The 18875-nt window shown below is 40.1% G+C and overlaps 1 protein-coding gene across 3 annotated transcripts in view; it reads left to right on the forward strand.

Moving 5' to 3' along the window:
• The first annotated feature begins 575 nt into the window (after window positions 1–575).
• The window catches only part of RASSF6 (Ras association domain family member 6), a 59573-nt gene continuing 41273 nt past the window's right edge, over window positions 576–18875 (forward strand). Inside the window, exons 1-2 of one of the 3 annotated variants that reach the window (XM_079767940.1) lie at window positions 576–779; window positions 14074–14172. In XM_079767940.1, the coding sequence (XP_079624066.1) occupies window positions 14108–14172 (65 nt within the window). In that variant the 5' untranslated portion in view covers window positions 576–779; window positions 14074–14107. Of the gene's footprint in view, window positions 780–816; window positions 868–14073; window positions 14173–18875 lie in introns of those variants that run through there. The other 2 variants (XM_079767941.1, XM_079767942.1) reach the window with 2 other exon arrangements.

The following is an 18875-nucleotide window of genomic DNA, read 5'->3' on the forward strand; positions in this document are numbered from 1 at the left end:
GAGGAAGAAAGATGAAAAAATATTGAAATTTCTAATTGAAAAAGAACATAAAAAAACAAAATCACAGGTGGCCCTGGCTGGGTGGCTCATGTCCAGTACACCAAAAGGTCTGAGGGTTCGATTCCCAGTCAGGGCACATACCTAGGTTGGGGTTTGATTTCTGGTAAGAGCGTGTAGGGAGACAACCAATCTATACTTCTGTCTCTCCCTCCCTCTCTTTCTCTCTCTCTCCTCCCTCCTTTTTCCTCTCTCTCTCTCTCTCTCTAAAAATAATAATAATAATAATAATAATAATGACATTAAGTTTTAGTTGGTGTCATCTCTTACATGGACTATTCCTCTATAATCTGGATAGACTAGAAAATAGAGAGTAGAATCAGTCCAACTCAGTGGTTAAAGCGTTAATCAGGATGTCAGTTCACTTCTCCTCAAAATGTGTGACAAGGAGCAAAAGAGGGTGTCTATCAGCTGATCCTCCTAAGAAAGAAAGTAAACACTCCCAACATGCACTGAGGCACAGGGAGTGGCTCAGGTTTCTGACATTTCCCTTCGGTGGTGAAAGGAAGTAATAATTAACTAACAAGATTCTTGGGCTTGATGACCTTGTGTGAGTGTGAGTGTGTGTATGTGTGTGTGTGTGTGTGTGTGTGTGTGTGTGAGAGAGAGAGAGAGAGAGAGAGAGAGAGAGAGAGAGAGACGCCCGGGAGCAGAGCCCCAGCGGTGTGCAGGTGAGCCTTGTGCACCCCTCCTCCCACACTTGGCACGGACCTCCAGGACAGGTGAGTGAGCGCTGACTTTCCGACAATCAGAGTTTGTGACCCAGCAGGGGAATGAACTGTCGCAAGCAAGTTCAGCCCAGCAGTTAAGGTAAAAGGGTTCCTTCTGCTTTCAGTGTGAGTAACAGGTGAAAACGGACATTACTTTTCCTCTTGATTTTTTTTCAGAATGCTCTTTCCCGACCAAGGTATGCCTGTGAGGAGAGGGGAAGGAAGGAAGAAGAGGGGGGAGGTATGGAGGTTAGTGTGGCCACCGAGCCCCTCCTCCCTTTGCTTCAGGGAAATCGCTCAGTGAGCACTGGACCTGGAATTGTGCTAACTCTCCAGGGATACTGGACTCCCGGCATGCCATCGCCCTGTCTCTGAGTGTTCTTGTGGTTACAATGTTGTATTGAATCAGCTAGCGTGGAAGGTATTTTAAAAAGAGGGTTCAAACCTAGCCCATTTGGCTCAGTGGATAGAGCGTCAGCCTGCAGATTCCTGTCCAAGGGCATGTAGGTGAGATCGGGTCAGGATGCATGGAGGAGGCAACCAACTGATGTGTCTCTCACATGATGTTTCTCTTTCTGTGTCTCCCCCTCTCTTCCACTCCCTCTAAAAATCAATGGAAAAGTACCCTCAGGTGAAGATTAACAAAAATTAACTAACTAACTAACTAAATAAATAAATAAAAGGTTCAGTCAGCTAAGCTCTTATTTGTTTCCACAAAGCTACAGAAATGTAACCCCCCTAAAAAAATTGCAAAGGATTTCTGATATAATTTAAGACTGTACCAAAGAAAAAAAAATGAAAGAAGAATCATAAAATTACATGGGAGTCCATGAGTTAAGGATAACATTCTGAGGCAGGAGAGCCATAGGTTCAAGTCCTGGCTTTGCCACTTAGTATTTTATTCCATAGCAAGTGAATTAGCTTATCTAAGCCTCAGTTTGTCATCTCTAACAGTGAGCATCCTAACAGGAGCTGCCAATAGGGCTTTGATGGGAACTAAACACTGAGCAAGCATTCTATAAATGCTGCCTCCTATTAGCATGAAGAAATACCCTGCTCTGCCAAAGGGGCCAGATCAGGAAGCAGGAGCTGAGCAGGGGAGACCAGACATTGTGGATCCAGGACCTGTGAGCAGGTGGCAGGTGGGAAAAGTATTGCCTTTCTTAGTAGCAATGACATTCTCTGGCTTCTTGCCATTTTACAAATAGAATAGATGGTGGCGAATTCAAACTTATTTGCTACTCAATCAATTTTACTTTGGAAAAGTCACATGTATATCCATCTGTTATTTCAAAAACTAAAGTATAATTTTAGAAGGAGAATTTCACACAGTCCCATCTTGTGGAACCCATGATCGTGTCTGAGTTTAGTAAAAGAGATTGCCCCTGGAATAACTTGGAGAAAATTAGACCATAGAGTCTACCACCTTACATTGTAGTACATATTGTATTGTTTGTATTGAAGTGATGTAGACTTTCATTTGTGTTGGTGGCCAAAATATATAAAAGAATGATACCTATTTTTTGTTGGCTGTTGCCTCTTAAACTTAAATTATAGGCAAGGCACATTATTTTATGAAATTTTATTTAAAAGGAACTTTTGTTAATATTGCTGTTAGTGTTTTTTATAGAGATTTTTAATTTTTTTTTTAATTTTTGAGGGGGGGGCAGACATTGATTGGTTGCCTCTGTATGTCCCCTGACTGGGAATCGAACCCGAACCAGCCACCTTTCAGTGTAAGAGACAATGCTCCAACCAACTGAGCTGCATCAGCCAGGGCAACATTGCTGTGAGTTTTATTAATGTTCATAACTTTGAGGAAGACAGACTTAGTAGCTATGACTAGCAAAGTATTTCCATTGATGAAATGTTCTTTTTATTTCACTAATATAAAACATTTAAGTTATTTGTAGTCAATTCTATTCATCTTTTTTTGTGTGTGAATGCTGATACTATCTGAATTTGTAAAATTTATTTTTTTTAATAATAGTTGTTACGCAATCTTATATTGGTCATATTAGTTTCAGGTATACAATAGTGATTTGACATTTTTATACCTTACAATGTGACCACCCCACTATTCTAGTAATCGTCTGAGTCTGTCACTATGTAAATTATCACAATAATATTAACTATATTCCCCTTCACCTTTTTCACCCATTCCCCCAACCACTTCCTTCTGGTAACTATCACTTTGATTTCTGTTTTTATGAGTCTGCTTTTGTTTTGTTTTGTTTACATTCCACATATATGTGAAACTATACAGTATTTATCTTCCTCTGCCTGACATTTCATTTAGCATAATACCCTCTAAATCCATTAATGTGTCATAAATGGCAAGATTCAATTCTTTTGTTTAAAAAATATTTTTTATTGATTTCAGAGAGGAAGGGAGTAGGAGAGATAGAAACATCCATGATCATTGATTGGCTGCCTCCTGCATGCCCCTTACTGGGGATTGAGCCCACAACCCAGGCATGTGCCCTGACCAGGAATCGAATTGTGACCTTCTAGTTCATATGTTGATGCTCAACCACTGAGCAACACCAGCCAGGCCATTCCGTTCTTGTTTATTGCTGCTTAATATTCCATTGTATATACAGGAGTGGGCAAAAGTAGGTTTACTGTTGTTCCCGTGGACAAAGACATAAATGTTATGATTATTACAATAGTGAATAAACTGTTTCCTGTACTCACTACTGCAAATCTATTTTTTATCCATTCATCTATCAATGGACATGATTCTTTTTTCAAATTCTAGAGTTAAAATTCTCCAATATAATTATAATTGAATATGGACTGGAGAATTGTGGATAGAATTATAAAACCAACCAAACTGAACTTGACTACATTATTATCCTCTAGAGTCTGAGTGAACTTAGTGTGGTTTAGTTAAAAACTTATAAGAGTACTAAATCCATTTAGAATAAATTTCACTACTGGTATTTACTAAACATTTTTCAAAGCAGAAATATGCTTTTATGCTGAGTAGATATTGTTAGTGTTAGGGTCGCCGAAGGAGGAACACACGAGGCCAAAGTGGTAAGGGCTTATAAATTTATTAGGTCATCTGGATACAAGGTGGATTGAGCCCCCAAAATGGTGCCAACACCCAAAATGGGGAGTCAGAAGTTTTTAAAGGACTCTAGGCGGGCTTTTTCTGGGTGGAGAATTCCCTGTGCAGGTCTGGATCCTGGAAAGGTCCAGCGGGGAGAGATAATGGTCTTTGCAAGTGGAATGTGGTCTTAGCAAGTGGAATGTGGTCTAAGCAAAAGGGAATGTCCTTTGTGAAGTGGCCTGAAGGTCATTTCCTAGGGGCGGGGTATCGATTCAATTATTTGATCAAACATAACTGTTAGAACTTCTTAAACCAAGTTATTTGATTTTATTTCTTAATAGGCATATGTCTCAACAATGTACAGTACCATCAATTAAAATATATCTACTTAGTTATATTTTAGAATAACTTACTTGAAATTAACTTGTTTAACCACATAACTGTAGGTAAATCTTCCTCGTTCAAGTTTGTTTTAGTATACATGTGTTTTTCTACTATTTCTAATGCATATAACATTTTAAGATAGACTATTAAATCCTTTTGGAATGGGAAGAGAGAGAGAGACAACCAACAGTGATTAAGAAAAAAATAAAATTTCAAATATATTCAAAATAGTATAACATGTATGTAACATGTCTTTTTAACATGTATTTAAAAGATTTACATCTGATATTTGTTTTAACTCTGTAAAATAAGAAGCATATTACACTTTCATTTGAAATAGAAATCTAATGCTAACAGTCAACTTACTTGTATAGAATCATTGGTTACAAGGTGGTAAGGAATTTAGGGTTGTTATAAATACACTAGTGGCCTGGTGCACGAAATTTGTGCATGGGGGGATGTCCCTCAGTCCAGCCTGCACCCTCTCCAATCTGGGACCCCTCGGAGGATGTCTGACTGCCAGTTTAGGCCTGATCCCTGCAGTCAGACATCCCTCCCACAATCCAGGACCACTGGCTCCGAACCACTCGCCTGCCTGCCTGCCTGATCACCCCTAACCACTCTGCCTACTGGCCTGCTATCTCCCAACTGCCCCCCCGCCAGCCTACTCGCCCTCAACTGCTCCCCCTGCCAGCCTGCTCACACCCAACTGCCCACCCCTGCCAGCCTACTCACACCCAACTGGTCCCCCTGCTTGCCTGCTTGCCCCCAACTGGCCGCCCTGCTGGCCTGCTCACCCCAAATGCCCCCCCTGGGCCTGCTCATCCCCAACTGCCCCCACCCTGCTGGCCTGCTCACCCCCAACTGCCCTCCCCCCGCCGGCCTAATTGCCCCAACTGCCCCCCCCCCCGCTGGCCTGATCGCCCCCAACTGCTCCCCTGATCGCTCCCAACTGTCCCCCCTTGCCAGCCTGCTCACCCCCAACTGCCCCCCTGCCAGCCTGCTTGCCCCAACTGCCCCCCCACTGGCCTACTCATCCCCAACTGCCCCAACCTGCCAACCTGCTCGCCCCCAACTGACCCCCCGCTGGCCTGATCACCCCCCCAACTGCCCCCTCTGCCAGCCTGCTTTCCCCCAACTGCCCCCCCTGCCAGCCTGCTCACCCCCAACTGGCCCCCCTGGCAGCCTGCTTGCCCCCAACTGCCCCCTCTCCGCTGACCTGATCACCCCAACTGCCCTCCCCTCCTGGCCTGATCACCCCTAACTGCCTCTGCCTCGGCCCCGCCACCATGGCTTTCAGGAAGGACATCTGGAAGGTCTCCTGGTCTAATTAGCATATTACCCTTTTATTAGTATAGAGACCTGCTTCATGGGTGGGGGCCGGCTGGTCTTCCCTGAAGGGGGTCCCAGATCAGGGTGGGGGTCCCCTTGGGGGATGGGGCCAGCCTGGGCAAGGGGTCTGGGGTGGTTTGCAGGCCAGCCACACCCCCATCAGGGTGGGGGTCTCACTGGGGGCGGTGCTGGCCTAGGTGAGGGGCTGGGGCAGTATGCAGGCTGGCCACACCCCCTTCAGGGTGAGGGTCCCGCTAGGAGGTGTGGCCAGCCTGGGCGAGGGGCTGAGGGCCATTTGGGGGTGGTTTGCAGGCTGGTCAAGCTCCTGGCTTTGTCCAGAAGGACGTCCGGAAGGTCTCCCAGTCTAATTAGCATATTATTCTTTTATTAGTATAGATGGAGAAAAAAAAGAAAAAGAAATACATGGGCTTCATAGAAAAGTTTAAATTTTTAAAATATATTCAAGTATGGGTCAATTGAAAATACAGCCTCTGAGAAAGAACGTCTTCTGAATATTCTCTGCAGCCAAGTCCAGGGTTAGAGAGGATTAGGCCCTGTTACAAAATTAAACTTAGGTCTGTCAGAGCTGTCAAATACTATTTAGTGATTTCATCCCTTCATAACATCATCTCAAGTACAAAACCAATATTTCAGGTGTCTTCTTTTTAAGTGATGAGGGTACTATTTTAGTAGCTGAAATGATTAAAGACAACTTTTCATCAACATCATCCCAGGCCTAGTAAATGGAGCTCAAGAGAAGAGAGTCTCCCAATTCTTTTGCAGCCAACATAGGAACAGGCAAGATGAGTCATGATGCCTGTGAAGCCACCTTAGTATGTCCTCTTGGAAACTTAGATGAAGTAGAAAATCCTTGAGCTGTGCCACAGCAGCAATTCTAGAAGATGTGTTGGCAGACCCAGCAGCTCCCTTCTAGACTGTGGGCTGGCGAGATTCGTTGAATCCTGACATGGCTTAAAGCTAGCCTGCTTCTTCTACTGCTCTTGCTTCCCTCACTTCCCTGAGGACACTCTGGGAAGAACAAGGCACGTGGTCTTAGCACTGTGTAAATATGAAATGGACTATTAAAGGCTTGGCATTTCAAATTGGATTCTACTGGAACTGAGAGCAATGACATGGTCACATCGACGTCTGGTTGTTTGATCCACATCCTGTTTAGTGCTGTCTTAAATTCAAGTACTTTAATACATTTTTGTTTATTTTTATCTTAAAACAAATAACTAACTGCAATGAATATCACTTAATGAAATTATAGTTTAAATAACCCAACTCTGAACTTTTACCATCTCTGCAAATGAAATGCATTCTTTAGAAAAAATATGGAGACAAATGTTTCTCACAAACCATACTTTTCTTGACTCTTTTGGATAATGGATAGAATTATAGGGTGTTTTTTTAGATAATTATATATAGATCTTTTCTTCTCAACTTTATGAATCCAGGTCAGAGCTTATTTTCTTTATAGCTTTATTTTGGAGCTGAATACATATTTTCAACTTTCTATTGCCTCTTCAAGCCAAAACAATATTTTAAAAAGAACTTCATGTGTACCACCTTGAATATAATCTTATTTAATAATTGAAATATATACTTGTTATTTCAATGTGTTATGTTATGTTTTTTATAATTTTTATGGTGTATGTTATATATATTTTTTGTATATGATCTTAAAAGTGGGTATGAAATAAAAAAGAACATAACTACCATTCAACTTCAAAGCTCTCAATTTTAATATTATTTGAATATGATTCCCCATATATTAAATATATTCATTATTTTGCGTATGTTTTACCTATATGCTTGTATATACATATATACTCACTCTGAGTAATACAAAACTAAAATAAGTGATAATTCTGTTCAAAAGGAACAAATAGTCAAATTAAGTAAAATAAAATATATTACTCAGAAAGAGAAAGAAGTCATTAGAAAGCTGCATATATTTTCCTGTGAAATGGCAGGAAAAATTTTCTTTGGCTGGGGATCCTAGGGAAGTTAGACCTGTATTTTTTGTTTTAGTTCATTGTAAAATTATGACCATCTTGACACTGTAGACCCACTGGCCTCAGGCATAAGGGACTACAGCTAGAAATATAGGCTATACTTCCTGTGGTTAGTGTGGATGTGGGTCCAAAGAAGGAGCTCATGAAATATTTGTTGACTATACAAAGGAGTGAACCAAATTTTCCACTTTTAAACACGTAACCATTTAACTAATCCATGCTTGGGCACAGGAAGGTCATTTAAATGAGTGGTCCATTTGAGTTCATTTCAGCTTGGATTCCCCTTCCCCTTCCCTAAATTCTAGTAACTGGTCCATGAGGGCGAGCCCACATCTAGGCAGGATACAGAGCAGAGGGAGACAAACCACTGATGCTCTCTCATGTTCTCCGGTCTCTGCTGCCCACACACTCAGTGCTCCCATGCTGCCTGCTCAAGCTTCTGACCTGTCTGCCTGCTCAGGTCCATTCTACCTGGTTAGTCTCTTTCCTTCCCTACTGAGCCACCTAGGCCTGTGTGACCTTAGACCTGCCTAGTACCTTCAGAACTGTTTATTTCTCAACTTAATTGCTGACCTATCTAATTGCTAATTGTTATCTTTTGAGCTCCACTCTGTCTGGACAAAATAAAAAAATAAATAGCCACACTTATTAAATGAGTAATCTTATTGCATACACAATCTAAGTGAATAAGCTCTGGCCCCAAGACTGAAGAGCCCTCCCAGTAAAGTATATAGATTTATAACAATTGCTTTCCTCCTCAAATTATAGTTTATTATGTTCTATCAAAATAATGGTGAATGTCCAAAGTAAGAACTCTAGGCTTCTATATAATTTTTTTCTGTTTTCATAAATCCTCTCTATCTCTGCTAATCATAGCCTCTGTGATCATCCTCTTAAGCCTTTTGAGGAAACTAGCTTAAAATCTACCAAGTCTTCATCATTTAAAAGATATTCACAAGAGCCCAACCAGGTTTTAATTTGTTATGAATCATGGTTAGTGGAAATGGATAGGGAAAACTATCTGAATTCATAGATCTATTTATCACTTCAGCAATCCTATACAATAAAGAGCTAATATGCTAATTAAACCGAACAGCAGAACGACCATCCGGATGACCTTCTGGACGAAGCTGAGGCTTCGAGGGCCAAGGCAGCCAGGACTGTGAGGGCTGAGCCCCTTGCATGAATTTCATGCATCGACCCTTTAGTGAATAATAAAATGAGACTTCTACCAAATCAAATTTTTACCTTTCTGGTATCTAGACTGTTAGAATATTTTGCTTAGTCAATTTTTAGATTCAGATATGGTCAATACTATTTCTTATTTAATTAGTATATACCGTCTATGAACAAAAATTTATGCTGTTTTTATTTTCTTCCCTAAATTCCATTCAATTGTCTTTCTTCCTAAGGTCAGAGAATAAGGTCAGAGCTTTTGAAATTCTTTAATCCCATCTGAAATCTTTTGCTTTGGTTCAGCATAGATCACCAGTTTACAAGGCTGTTGTTTGCCACCCTTAATGATGCCTTAGCTATTTCATGAATACAAACAGGAATCTTCTGCAATGATTCTTTAGCCCATCACTGTCTGTTTTCACTTTGTGACTCTAAGGGGCTTCCATCTTGGTTCTTCAGTTCAAAATATGTCCAACTTCTAGTCTCAGCTAAAATGTCATTTTAACTGAGGTCTAGAAAATGTTTATAAATAATTCTTAATCCTTTGGGCCATATCTGCAACTTTAGATTCAGTTAGTCACTCAACAAATATTAATTGAATTCCTTCCATTTTCCATGCAAATTCTAATATTTGGATGTACACAGGGAAATTTTCAAAAGCCCCTATTGTAAGAAACTAGTGTTGTACTTAAGGAAGACAGACAATGTAAATAAATAAGATCCTTTCAGATACTGATATGTAACTAGTTGAAAATAATGTAAGAGTGACAGAGACTTGCTTACAGAAAGCCTCTGAGAGAAGAAACAGGGGCTGGGATCTGCATGATGCGGGGGATGCTCCAACTAGGAGAAGCAGCAAGTATAAGTCCCTGAGGCAGGAATGAACTTAGGGGGTAATTGAAAACCAGAAAGAAGGCCAATGTAAATGATATACATTCAATAAGGAAAATAATAAAGGAAGTGAATACTGAAGAGATTGACAGGACCTCATGAGTAATCATAAGAAGGTTATATTTTATTCTAGTTCATTCTTGCAAGTCTTTGCAAGGTTTTAATCATAGGATGACAAAATCTCACTTGATCTTTGAAATTGCCATTATGCTGTGTGAAGAATGGAATGTTGATCACCATGTGGATGCAGGGAGACCAGTCAGGAGACTGATGAGATAATCCAGGAGAAAGATGATGGTGGCCTGGCTCAAAGCGATAGCTTTGGAAATAGGAGCTTTTGAGTTCAGGTTACATATGGAGATACAATCAATAGGACTTACTTCTGGATTGGAATCTGGTTATGATGAAAGAATTAAAAAAATAAGACTAACTCTTAGTTTTTGTGCTTAATTGGGCAGATAGAGAAGAATTGTGGAGGTGGGAATTCTGGAGCCTGGGAGAAAGTCAGTGGTTTTGTTTTGGCCAGGTTGATATTGAGATGGCTGTTAGACATCCAAAGAGAGTAAGTACATAGTTGAGCTCAGCAGAGAGTCTGTGCAGGAGATTAATTCAAGTATCTGGAAGAAAGTGTAGATAGAGAGGATGGCCAAGGACATTAAAAAGCCAGCATTTTGTGATTCTTAGAGAAGTCAGCAGAGGAGGCTAAAATATTGAAGCCAATGACACAGCAAGAAAATAAGGCAGGGTTGTTGTGATTACTTTAAAAAGCCTTAAAGATAAAAGTGTTTCAAAAGGAGAGCACAGTCAACCTTGTCAAATGCTGCTAAGAGGCAGAGAAAAATGAACTATTGGAATGTAGGAGGAGAGGTGCAAGGAGGGTAAATTAAAGGAATAGATGATAACTAGTCTGGATTCAGGAGGGGGAAGGTAGTGTTTCGACCTCAAGGTAACCATTGGAGAAATCTTATAGGGTGCATCAATAACTTTTCTTTGTGGGTGATTAGAATCACAAATCTAGAGGTAAAACTCAGGTTTTAGAAACAAGAGCAAGGACTGTGTAACCAAACAACCCAGGCGAAATTCTATGAATGAGAAAATGAGATTTATAGGGCTCACGGAGTGTGCTGTGTCTCTGTCCCAAGGGAGCCTAAAATACCTCATGTAGTTTTTAAAAAATATATATTTTATTGATTTGTTTACAGAGAGGAAGGGAGAGGGATAGAGAGTTAGAAACATCGATGAAAGAGAAACATCAATCAGCTGCCTCCTGTACGCCCCTACTGGGGATGTGCCCACAACCAAGGTACATGCCCTTGACGGGGATGGAACCCTTCAGTCCGCAGGCTGACGCTCTATCCACTGAGCCAAACCAGTTAGGGCTCTCATGTAGTTTTTGACCTACAGAGTTAATTTGCCCAGTTTGCTGAGCTGCTGACCCTTGGGGCTTGAGTCCTCTCCATGATATGGAGAGTTCCTCTAAATGATGTGCTATCAAAGAGGATGACATTCCCATCTAGAGGAACACATTCTTTGAGCAAGAGGATATGAGTAGCCAAGACATAAATCAATAATAACAATACAAGGTCAAATGCAGAAAATGGCATCACAACAGTGTAAATAGGCTGTGGGATATTTGATAAGGTCAAACCTGATCAGGGACTAGAAGGAAGCAGAAATCTGGACCTGCAGTGACAAGGGCCCTCTTATACAAAGCAACTGGTAGAGCACTCTGTGGCTTGAGATTTCATTAGACTTGAAGACCTGGTGTTAAAGAAAAGCTTCAAGTTTAAGTTTGAAAAGGTAGGTTTGAGTGGAATTGCAGAAAGCCTGAATGTCAGATTAAGGGACATGCGCTATATTTGCTTTGCTAAGAATGAGATCCCAGGAAGGTTTGTGAACAAGAAGATGAAGTGAGATCAGAATGGTAAAAGCATAATGGGAAACTGGTCAACTATTCAGCTTAGAGACTATTACAATATGCCTGATGAAATGTGCTCATAGCTTTCAAAGAGATGACAGAATTTCAAACTAACAATGTGCTATAAGGAAAAATATGCATAAGAAATGTGAGAATAGCTTTTTTGTGGGTTATTTTGGACTGCTAGTCTCCTGGAGAAAGAAAAACATGAAATGTCTTCCACACACCCTATCCCAACCAAAATAATCTGATTCAGAAGAAAAAGAAGGAAATCCCTCCCCCTCTTTTTTAAATAAAAAATTCATCTTTTCTCTCCAGCCTACCTTTTTATTCTGGCTATATTCCTTTTAATTCTGTAGGCTTGAAGCAATGGAATGACTAGAAATTATTATACTTAAAATCTCTGGTTATACGTTAATGCCATTTATATGACAACCTAAAGGAGGATATTATTCATGTCTGACCACAGTTTCCAGAGCCTGAAGGAGACTTCAGTGATGTTACATCACAATCAACCCTGCAAGTCCGAGCTTGACTTTAGCTGCCTGAAAACTTAAAATTGTGTCTGCTGGAATGGGCAGGGTTCAGCCAGCTTGTTTTTAATTTCTGTAATAAGAAGAATATGTTTCCTTGCACAGAATCTTACAGGAGAAAATTCTTTCTAGAAACACTCAAAAAACTTACCAAATTGGTCCATTCTTCCTTGCATTGGGCCACTTATTCTGAAGTTTTCCAGTTTACCTAATACAGTTTTCTCTTTTCTTCATACCTCCAGGATCTCTTCTCTACTGTAGCTATCTTGTATTCCTATGTTGCCACAAAAGTTTAGCAAAATGCCTCATTTGGGACCCTAGAAGCCTTTGGGATTTAACATCTTCTTAAAGAAAATAACACGGGGCTGCTAAGTAAGCAGAAGTTTAAAACTGACTGATATTTTTTCCACAGGTCTCTGAAATTTTATTTTAAAATATAATAACAGAAGACTTCTACATTTTTTCATAAATTTCTGGAGATTTTACTATAAAATATAACCAGAAAGTCTTCAGAAACATTATTCTAGCTGGGCAGAATTTTTCATATGGTGTCTCATTTTTTCTTTTTATATTTATCAATAAAATGTAAGCTCTGTGGCAGCTTCAAACACTCCAAGCACACCTGTGCATTTATAGAGGGATGGAACAAGAGGATAACTTTTAAATCACTAAAATCTGGTAGTATTAGAACTGTGGATAAATTGAAAAATGAAATAAAATCCTTAGAGTGTATTCCAAATCAAATACTAAAAATTCAGAAATAAGATTCTTTATAATAGTAGTAATGCCAGATTTGGATATACTGAGTACATTCCTTACCAGGAGTATAGCTAAGACAGCTATCAACCATAAAGTTATTATTGTCATAACTTTGATCCAAGATTCCACTTATAAATTTGCAAATTATTAGCATTTATCATGGGCCGACGTTGTATTTTGTATTCTAACTTTCCTACAACTATGCTCTGCCCTGATTGCCTTTCTCTCTGTGTGTCTCTCTATCCCACAGTTGCCAGTTTCTCAAATGGATTAACAAGGGGAAGACCATTTGTCAAGTTAATATGTTTGTGGCTTATCTGATATTTCTTCATATGTCCTCTTTATCATCTTTCATTAGAAATTGTCAAAATTAAATTGTTTGTTCCTCTTCCTTTACTACTATGTTTCCTAAATTATATGAAGAAAACAATTTTCAGTTTAAAATGAAAGATCATATCAAAAGAGACAAAATAGATTTTTCTCAAAAGCACAGATTGAGTAATTAGAACAGAGGAAAACATCTAAGAATCTTAAAACTTAAGTAGGTTGGGGCTTACAGGAGTGGGCAAAGAAGACAACACATTATTACTTGTTCCCAAAACAAATTATGAGCAATCGTGAAAAAGAGCTTTGGAGGAGGCCATTTAGAAACTCACTCAAAGGGAGTTGTAGTTGATCTCTGAACTCTAAGCTTATTTTCTTACAATTGAAGATTTTGCAGAACATCTCATGTATCCTCAGTATTAATTCCCTTAGACATAGAAAACATCCTTGAAAAGAATCTTAGCATGGACTAATTTATAGAAAATAAAATAAAAATTAATGTATATAACCTTTTCCAAACTGCAAAAATGTTGGTGAAAAGGAAACAAAATAGAGGCCTTGAAGATATCCAGGCCATGCTTCAAATGATCTGCTCCATTACTTACTGAGAGTTTGAAGTGGAGGCAATAGCCTGCATACCTTGCTGGGATAGATGGTCGCAGGATTAAATGAGAGAAGGTCTATAAACTGGCTCACCTACAGAGTGTAAGACACATGGTAAAAAAATATATATATTCTCTTTCCTTTTCTCCCCAACCCTCATGCCCATACATGAAACACTACTTAAACACTCCTCTTCCCCAAATACTTTTACACACTAGGGACACAACAAGAAAATTCAGTTTAAGTCAGAAACTGATTTCTGAATGCATCACAGGTGCATGCCATTAATATTATTCTAATGTTTTAGGGTATCCATAGATGACCTCAAAAAGGGAGGAAAGATGACTATGATGCCCCACCAGTACTCTTCTTGGATCTTCGTCAATGAGAGGACATTCCTTACTGGGTAACTGTATATCTGTCTTATATGTTATTCTAGTTGCCAGTCCTTTGTAGATTATACCTGGCACTATGTCATTCTAAGCATGATATATCATTCACAAGATCAGTAATATGAATCGCCAGTTGAGACATTAAATAAGTTGAAGGAAGATGTTCCTACAGACTGCTAAACCATAGCCTTTCATGGAACAATCACTCATATTTCATAAATGGTGGTCTAATTTTACTAACAGCTAAATTTTTATTTTAGTCATTGGTACGATTCTCAGGAGCCCAACACAGGGTCTCCTGTCATCTCCTCTCTCTCCCTTGTCCTCAGGACACACTTCATTTTCACTGTTCCCCATTAGGTTATGCAATATATGGCCAACATCCACAGCTATTTTCTTACACATAGCAAATAACATCTTATGTTGCTTTGGGAATAATAAAGTAGAGATTTAAAAATTATTAGAGAAAATATAAGAACTGAACTTCACCGAGCTAGAGCATGTATTACAACAAGGAGAAACAAAGCCAAATAAATGAGGGAGGGAAGTGGATGTAAATGATGCAAGAATTGGAAATAGGAAATCATAGGGAACAAATATGATCAAAAATGGAATTAAAGCCACGTGGAAGACAGCATGAAGTACAAGAAGTAGGAAGAAGACATAAAGTACAAGATAGTGGGTTCATTCCTCAAATACTTACTAACTCCCTGTGGACAGGTACTCTTCTTGATCCTGAGCACTTGGCAATGAACCAAACAAAGCCTTTACCCTGATGGGTTTGCCTTCTAAAGAGGAATACAGTAGTTTCCCATTATGCACAGTTTCATTTTCCGCAGTTTCAGTTACCTGCAATCTGAAAATGTTAAATAGAAACTTCTAGAAATAGCAGTTCATAAGTTTTAAATTGTTCACCAATCTAAGTAGTGGGATGAAATCTCACCATCCCACTCTGTCGCACCTGAGACATGAATTATCCTTTTGCTTAGCATATGTAGGCCATATAGGCTCCCTGCCCAAAGGCCACTTAGTAGCTGCCTCAGTTATCAGATCCACTGTCAGGGTACCACAGTGCTTGTGTTCAAGTAGCCCTTATTTTACGATGGCCCCAAAATACCGGATTAGTGATGCTGGCAATTCAGATATGCCAAAGAGAAGCCTTCAGTAAGCAAAGGTAAACATTCTTAACTTAATAAGGAAAGAAAAAATTTTTATGCTGAGGTTGCTAAGAATTATGGTAAGAACAAATCTTCTATTCATGAAATTGCCTATTTTATAAATTAAACTTTATTATAGGTATGTATGCATAGGAAAAACATAGTATGTACAGGTTTTGGTACTATCCACAGTTTCAGGCATCCACTGGGGGTCTCAGAATGTATCCTCATGGATAAGGATGGACCACTGTATAGTCAGTATGTTAAGATAAATGAGTAATGATATATATTATTAGATGCGGAAAGGTATGAAAAATAAAAATAAAGCAGGAAAGGGAGTACTGAGTGCTGAGAGTGGAGAGCAGGAAGGTGAGATTTCATGTAAGAAGCCAGGGAAGTCCTCAGTGAGGAAGTAACATTAGAATAAAACCTGATGGAGGTGCACAAACAAGCTGTGTAGGTATCTGGCTGGGAGGATCCAGGCAAAGGGGACAGCAAGTTCACAGATCTAAGGTAGGCACGTGCCTGTAGGGGCGGAGAAAGCCAGTGTGGAGAAGTGAAGTAGGAAGGACAGTAGAAGCTGACGTTAGAAACATAATGGGGCTAGACAACGAGGGTCTCATAGGCCATTTTAAGACTTCATCTTTCCCACCTACACGATGAGAAGCTATTGAAGGATATTGAGTACATGGGTGACTGGATCAGTCTGGCTGTTACATTAAGAGAAGAATGAAGAAGAGACAAGAGTAGAAGTGGAGAAACTATCCAGGAGCTGATAATATTCCAGGGTAGAGATGATAGTGCCTTTGACCAAGGTGGCAGCAGTGGAGGTAGGAAAAAAAAAAAGCTCAGATTCTGGTTATATTTTGAAAGAAGAGACAATAGCATTTCCTGAAGGTTTAGATGTGGGGTGTGAGAGAAAGAGAATAAATAAGGATTATTCCAAGGTTTTGGTTGAGAAAAATGAAGTTAAACTTTTCTGGTTTTATAAAGATTATAAATGAACAAGTTTGTGGTAGATCAGGAGTTCAGCCTAGATATGTTACATTTGCAAATGAGTAAGATCAGCAAGGGAATAAGTATAAACAGAGAAGATTCCAGATCCAAGGTTGAAAAGAGTGAAATGAAGTAAGAACAATAGAAAACAAGGAGGCAAGGAAGAAGTATATTGGGTGGAGACTGAACAGAGAGGAAGAGCAGTATATATTTACTATATTACCCATTACATATATGTCCTATGTCATATATGTAATGGGTAATATAGTAAATATATACTGCTCTTCCTCTCTGTTCAGTCTCCACCCTACAGGCACGTGCCTACCTTAGATCTGTGACACCACTTTGAGATGTCAAGATAACTGAAGCATTGATGGACATACAAGGAAAAGAGGGAAATTGAGGAGTTGGGAAATTTAACTGAAACACTGACAATGAAAGTCAGAGAACATAACCTCTACAGAAAGGTCCTAGAGACTGGTCAGAGATGTCCCTGGTAACAAAATGAGCATTGTTGAGAGGACCGAAAAGATGACAGGTTGGGAAGAGAAAAAGGTAAGAAAAGGTTTGAGTGATCTGCAAGATTAGCAGGGGGCAAATTAGTTTCAAGGTAGGTAGATGATGGAGAAGGTGGGAGGTTGTGAATAAAAAGTAAGAGGCTCCCAAGAGAATGACAGGAGGCAAAGAACGGGATGAGAGCCCAGGACAGCCCCAAGAAGGCCCCCCTACTACATTTGCCTCCTCCCAAAGACAGTTACAGAAAGAAGAGTGGTGTCTCCAAAGACAACAGCCCTAGGCCTGCAGCAGTGTTTCTTTTTGCCTGCATGCTTTCTGTGCAGTGTAAGTTTACCCAACCAAGAAAACAAATTTACCACACCGGGAGGAAGGTTCAGAGAAGGAAAAGTACAGACTATAAGAGAAGAATGTACAAACCCATGTACGCATTTTCTGTTATTCAGCTCTGCATGACTCAGTTCAGCTCATGAAATCATGTCTCCCATCTGCCCCACCAGTATTGCTAAACTACCCTGGGGGCCCACCTCTCAGATTACAACCGCTGAGGTTACAACCATTGTCCCTTAGTTGACTTCACCTGTGACACAGCAGCTTTGCCTCCCGAATTACCAAGGAAGCAAGGTTCTTTCTCACTCAAGCCTTTAGACTTGCCCTTGTGATCAGATTAAAGCACATCAGGTATCAGGTAACCAATACACTGTCTCTTGTTTGCACACTCTGGCATCAATCTCCCTTCCCTGACAAAACCTCAAGACAAATGTCATAGAGAAGCTCCTGTGCCCTCCCTGACTCCTGTCTGCTCTTAGAGGTATGCCTATTCTGGCTAATCCCCACCATTTATATGCATGCATTTCTCTTTATCCTCTGGGTTCTTTATTCTCCTGGCCCTTTCTCTAAAGAATAAAGTTTTCTTCCACCTTTCTAGAGCTCCTAGTTCAGCTCTAATGAATTATGTCTATCTCACTGTAGCCATGACCATCCAATGGTAACTTCTATCCTGGATCACCACATCCCCTACTTTTGTTCATCTCTCTACAGAGTAGTCACAGAATGGAAATCACAAATTTTAGCCAACATAGACACCCATTCCATACACTGATAGGTACCAAGTCAACTTCTGCTTCTTTTGTAATATTTTATTGTTTTCCAGTCTCACCTTTTCACTTTCCCCATGAAATCCTCCTTGAACTGCAGTAAGATTTTAATTAGCTTGTGTTAATTTTTATTTTAAAATATGTATTTCCTAATTATGAAGTATGATTGTTTTGATAAATTATTATAATGCATATATTCATATTAATCTATAATAATAAAAGCATAATATACTAACTAGACCAGATGTCCTTCCGGTCAACCTTCCAGACAAAGCCGCAGCGGTGGGGGTGAGGCAGAAGCAGCCACCACAGCGGTGGGGGACGAGGCCCTTGTACGAATTTTGTTCATCAGGCTTCTAGTCCTATATAATAAAAGGCTAATATGCAAATCAACCGAATGGCAGAACAACCAGTCACTATGATGCACACTGACCACCAGGGGGCAGACGCTCAACGCAGTAGCTGCCCCCTGGTGGTCAGTGCACTCCCACAGGGGCATTACCACTCAGCCAGAAGCCAGGCTCATGGCTGGCGAGCGCAGCAGTGGTGGCGGCAGTCGGATATCCCCTAAGGTAGTGATGGCGAACCTATGACACACGTGTCAGCACTGACACGCGTAGCCATTTCTGATGACACGCGGCCACTGAGGCGGCTGCATGCCGAGGGTGAAACATTTGCGAAATAATGTTTTTTCCTCAAAGTGACACACTACCCAAGTTATGCTCAGTTTTTTGGCGAAGTTTGACACACCAAGCTCAAAAGGTTGCCCATCACTGCCCTAAGGGCTCCTGGACTGCAAGAGGGTGCAAGCTGGGCTGAGGGATCCCCCAGAGTGCACGAATTTTGTGCACTGGGCCTCTAGTATAATTATAAAACAGAAAATATAGAAACATATAGATTGAAAAAATAAAGATTATCCATAACCTCAAAACCAAGGGAAAATATATACCAGTA

The sequence above is a fragment of the Cnephaeus nilssonii genome (assembly GCF_951640355.1).
Source record: "Cnephaeus nilssonii genome assembly, chromosome: 1".
Taxonomy (NCBI): Eukaryota; Metazoa; Chordata; class Mammalia; order Chiroptera; family Vespertilionidae; genus Cnephaeus; species Cnephaeus nilssonii.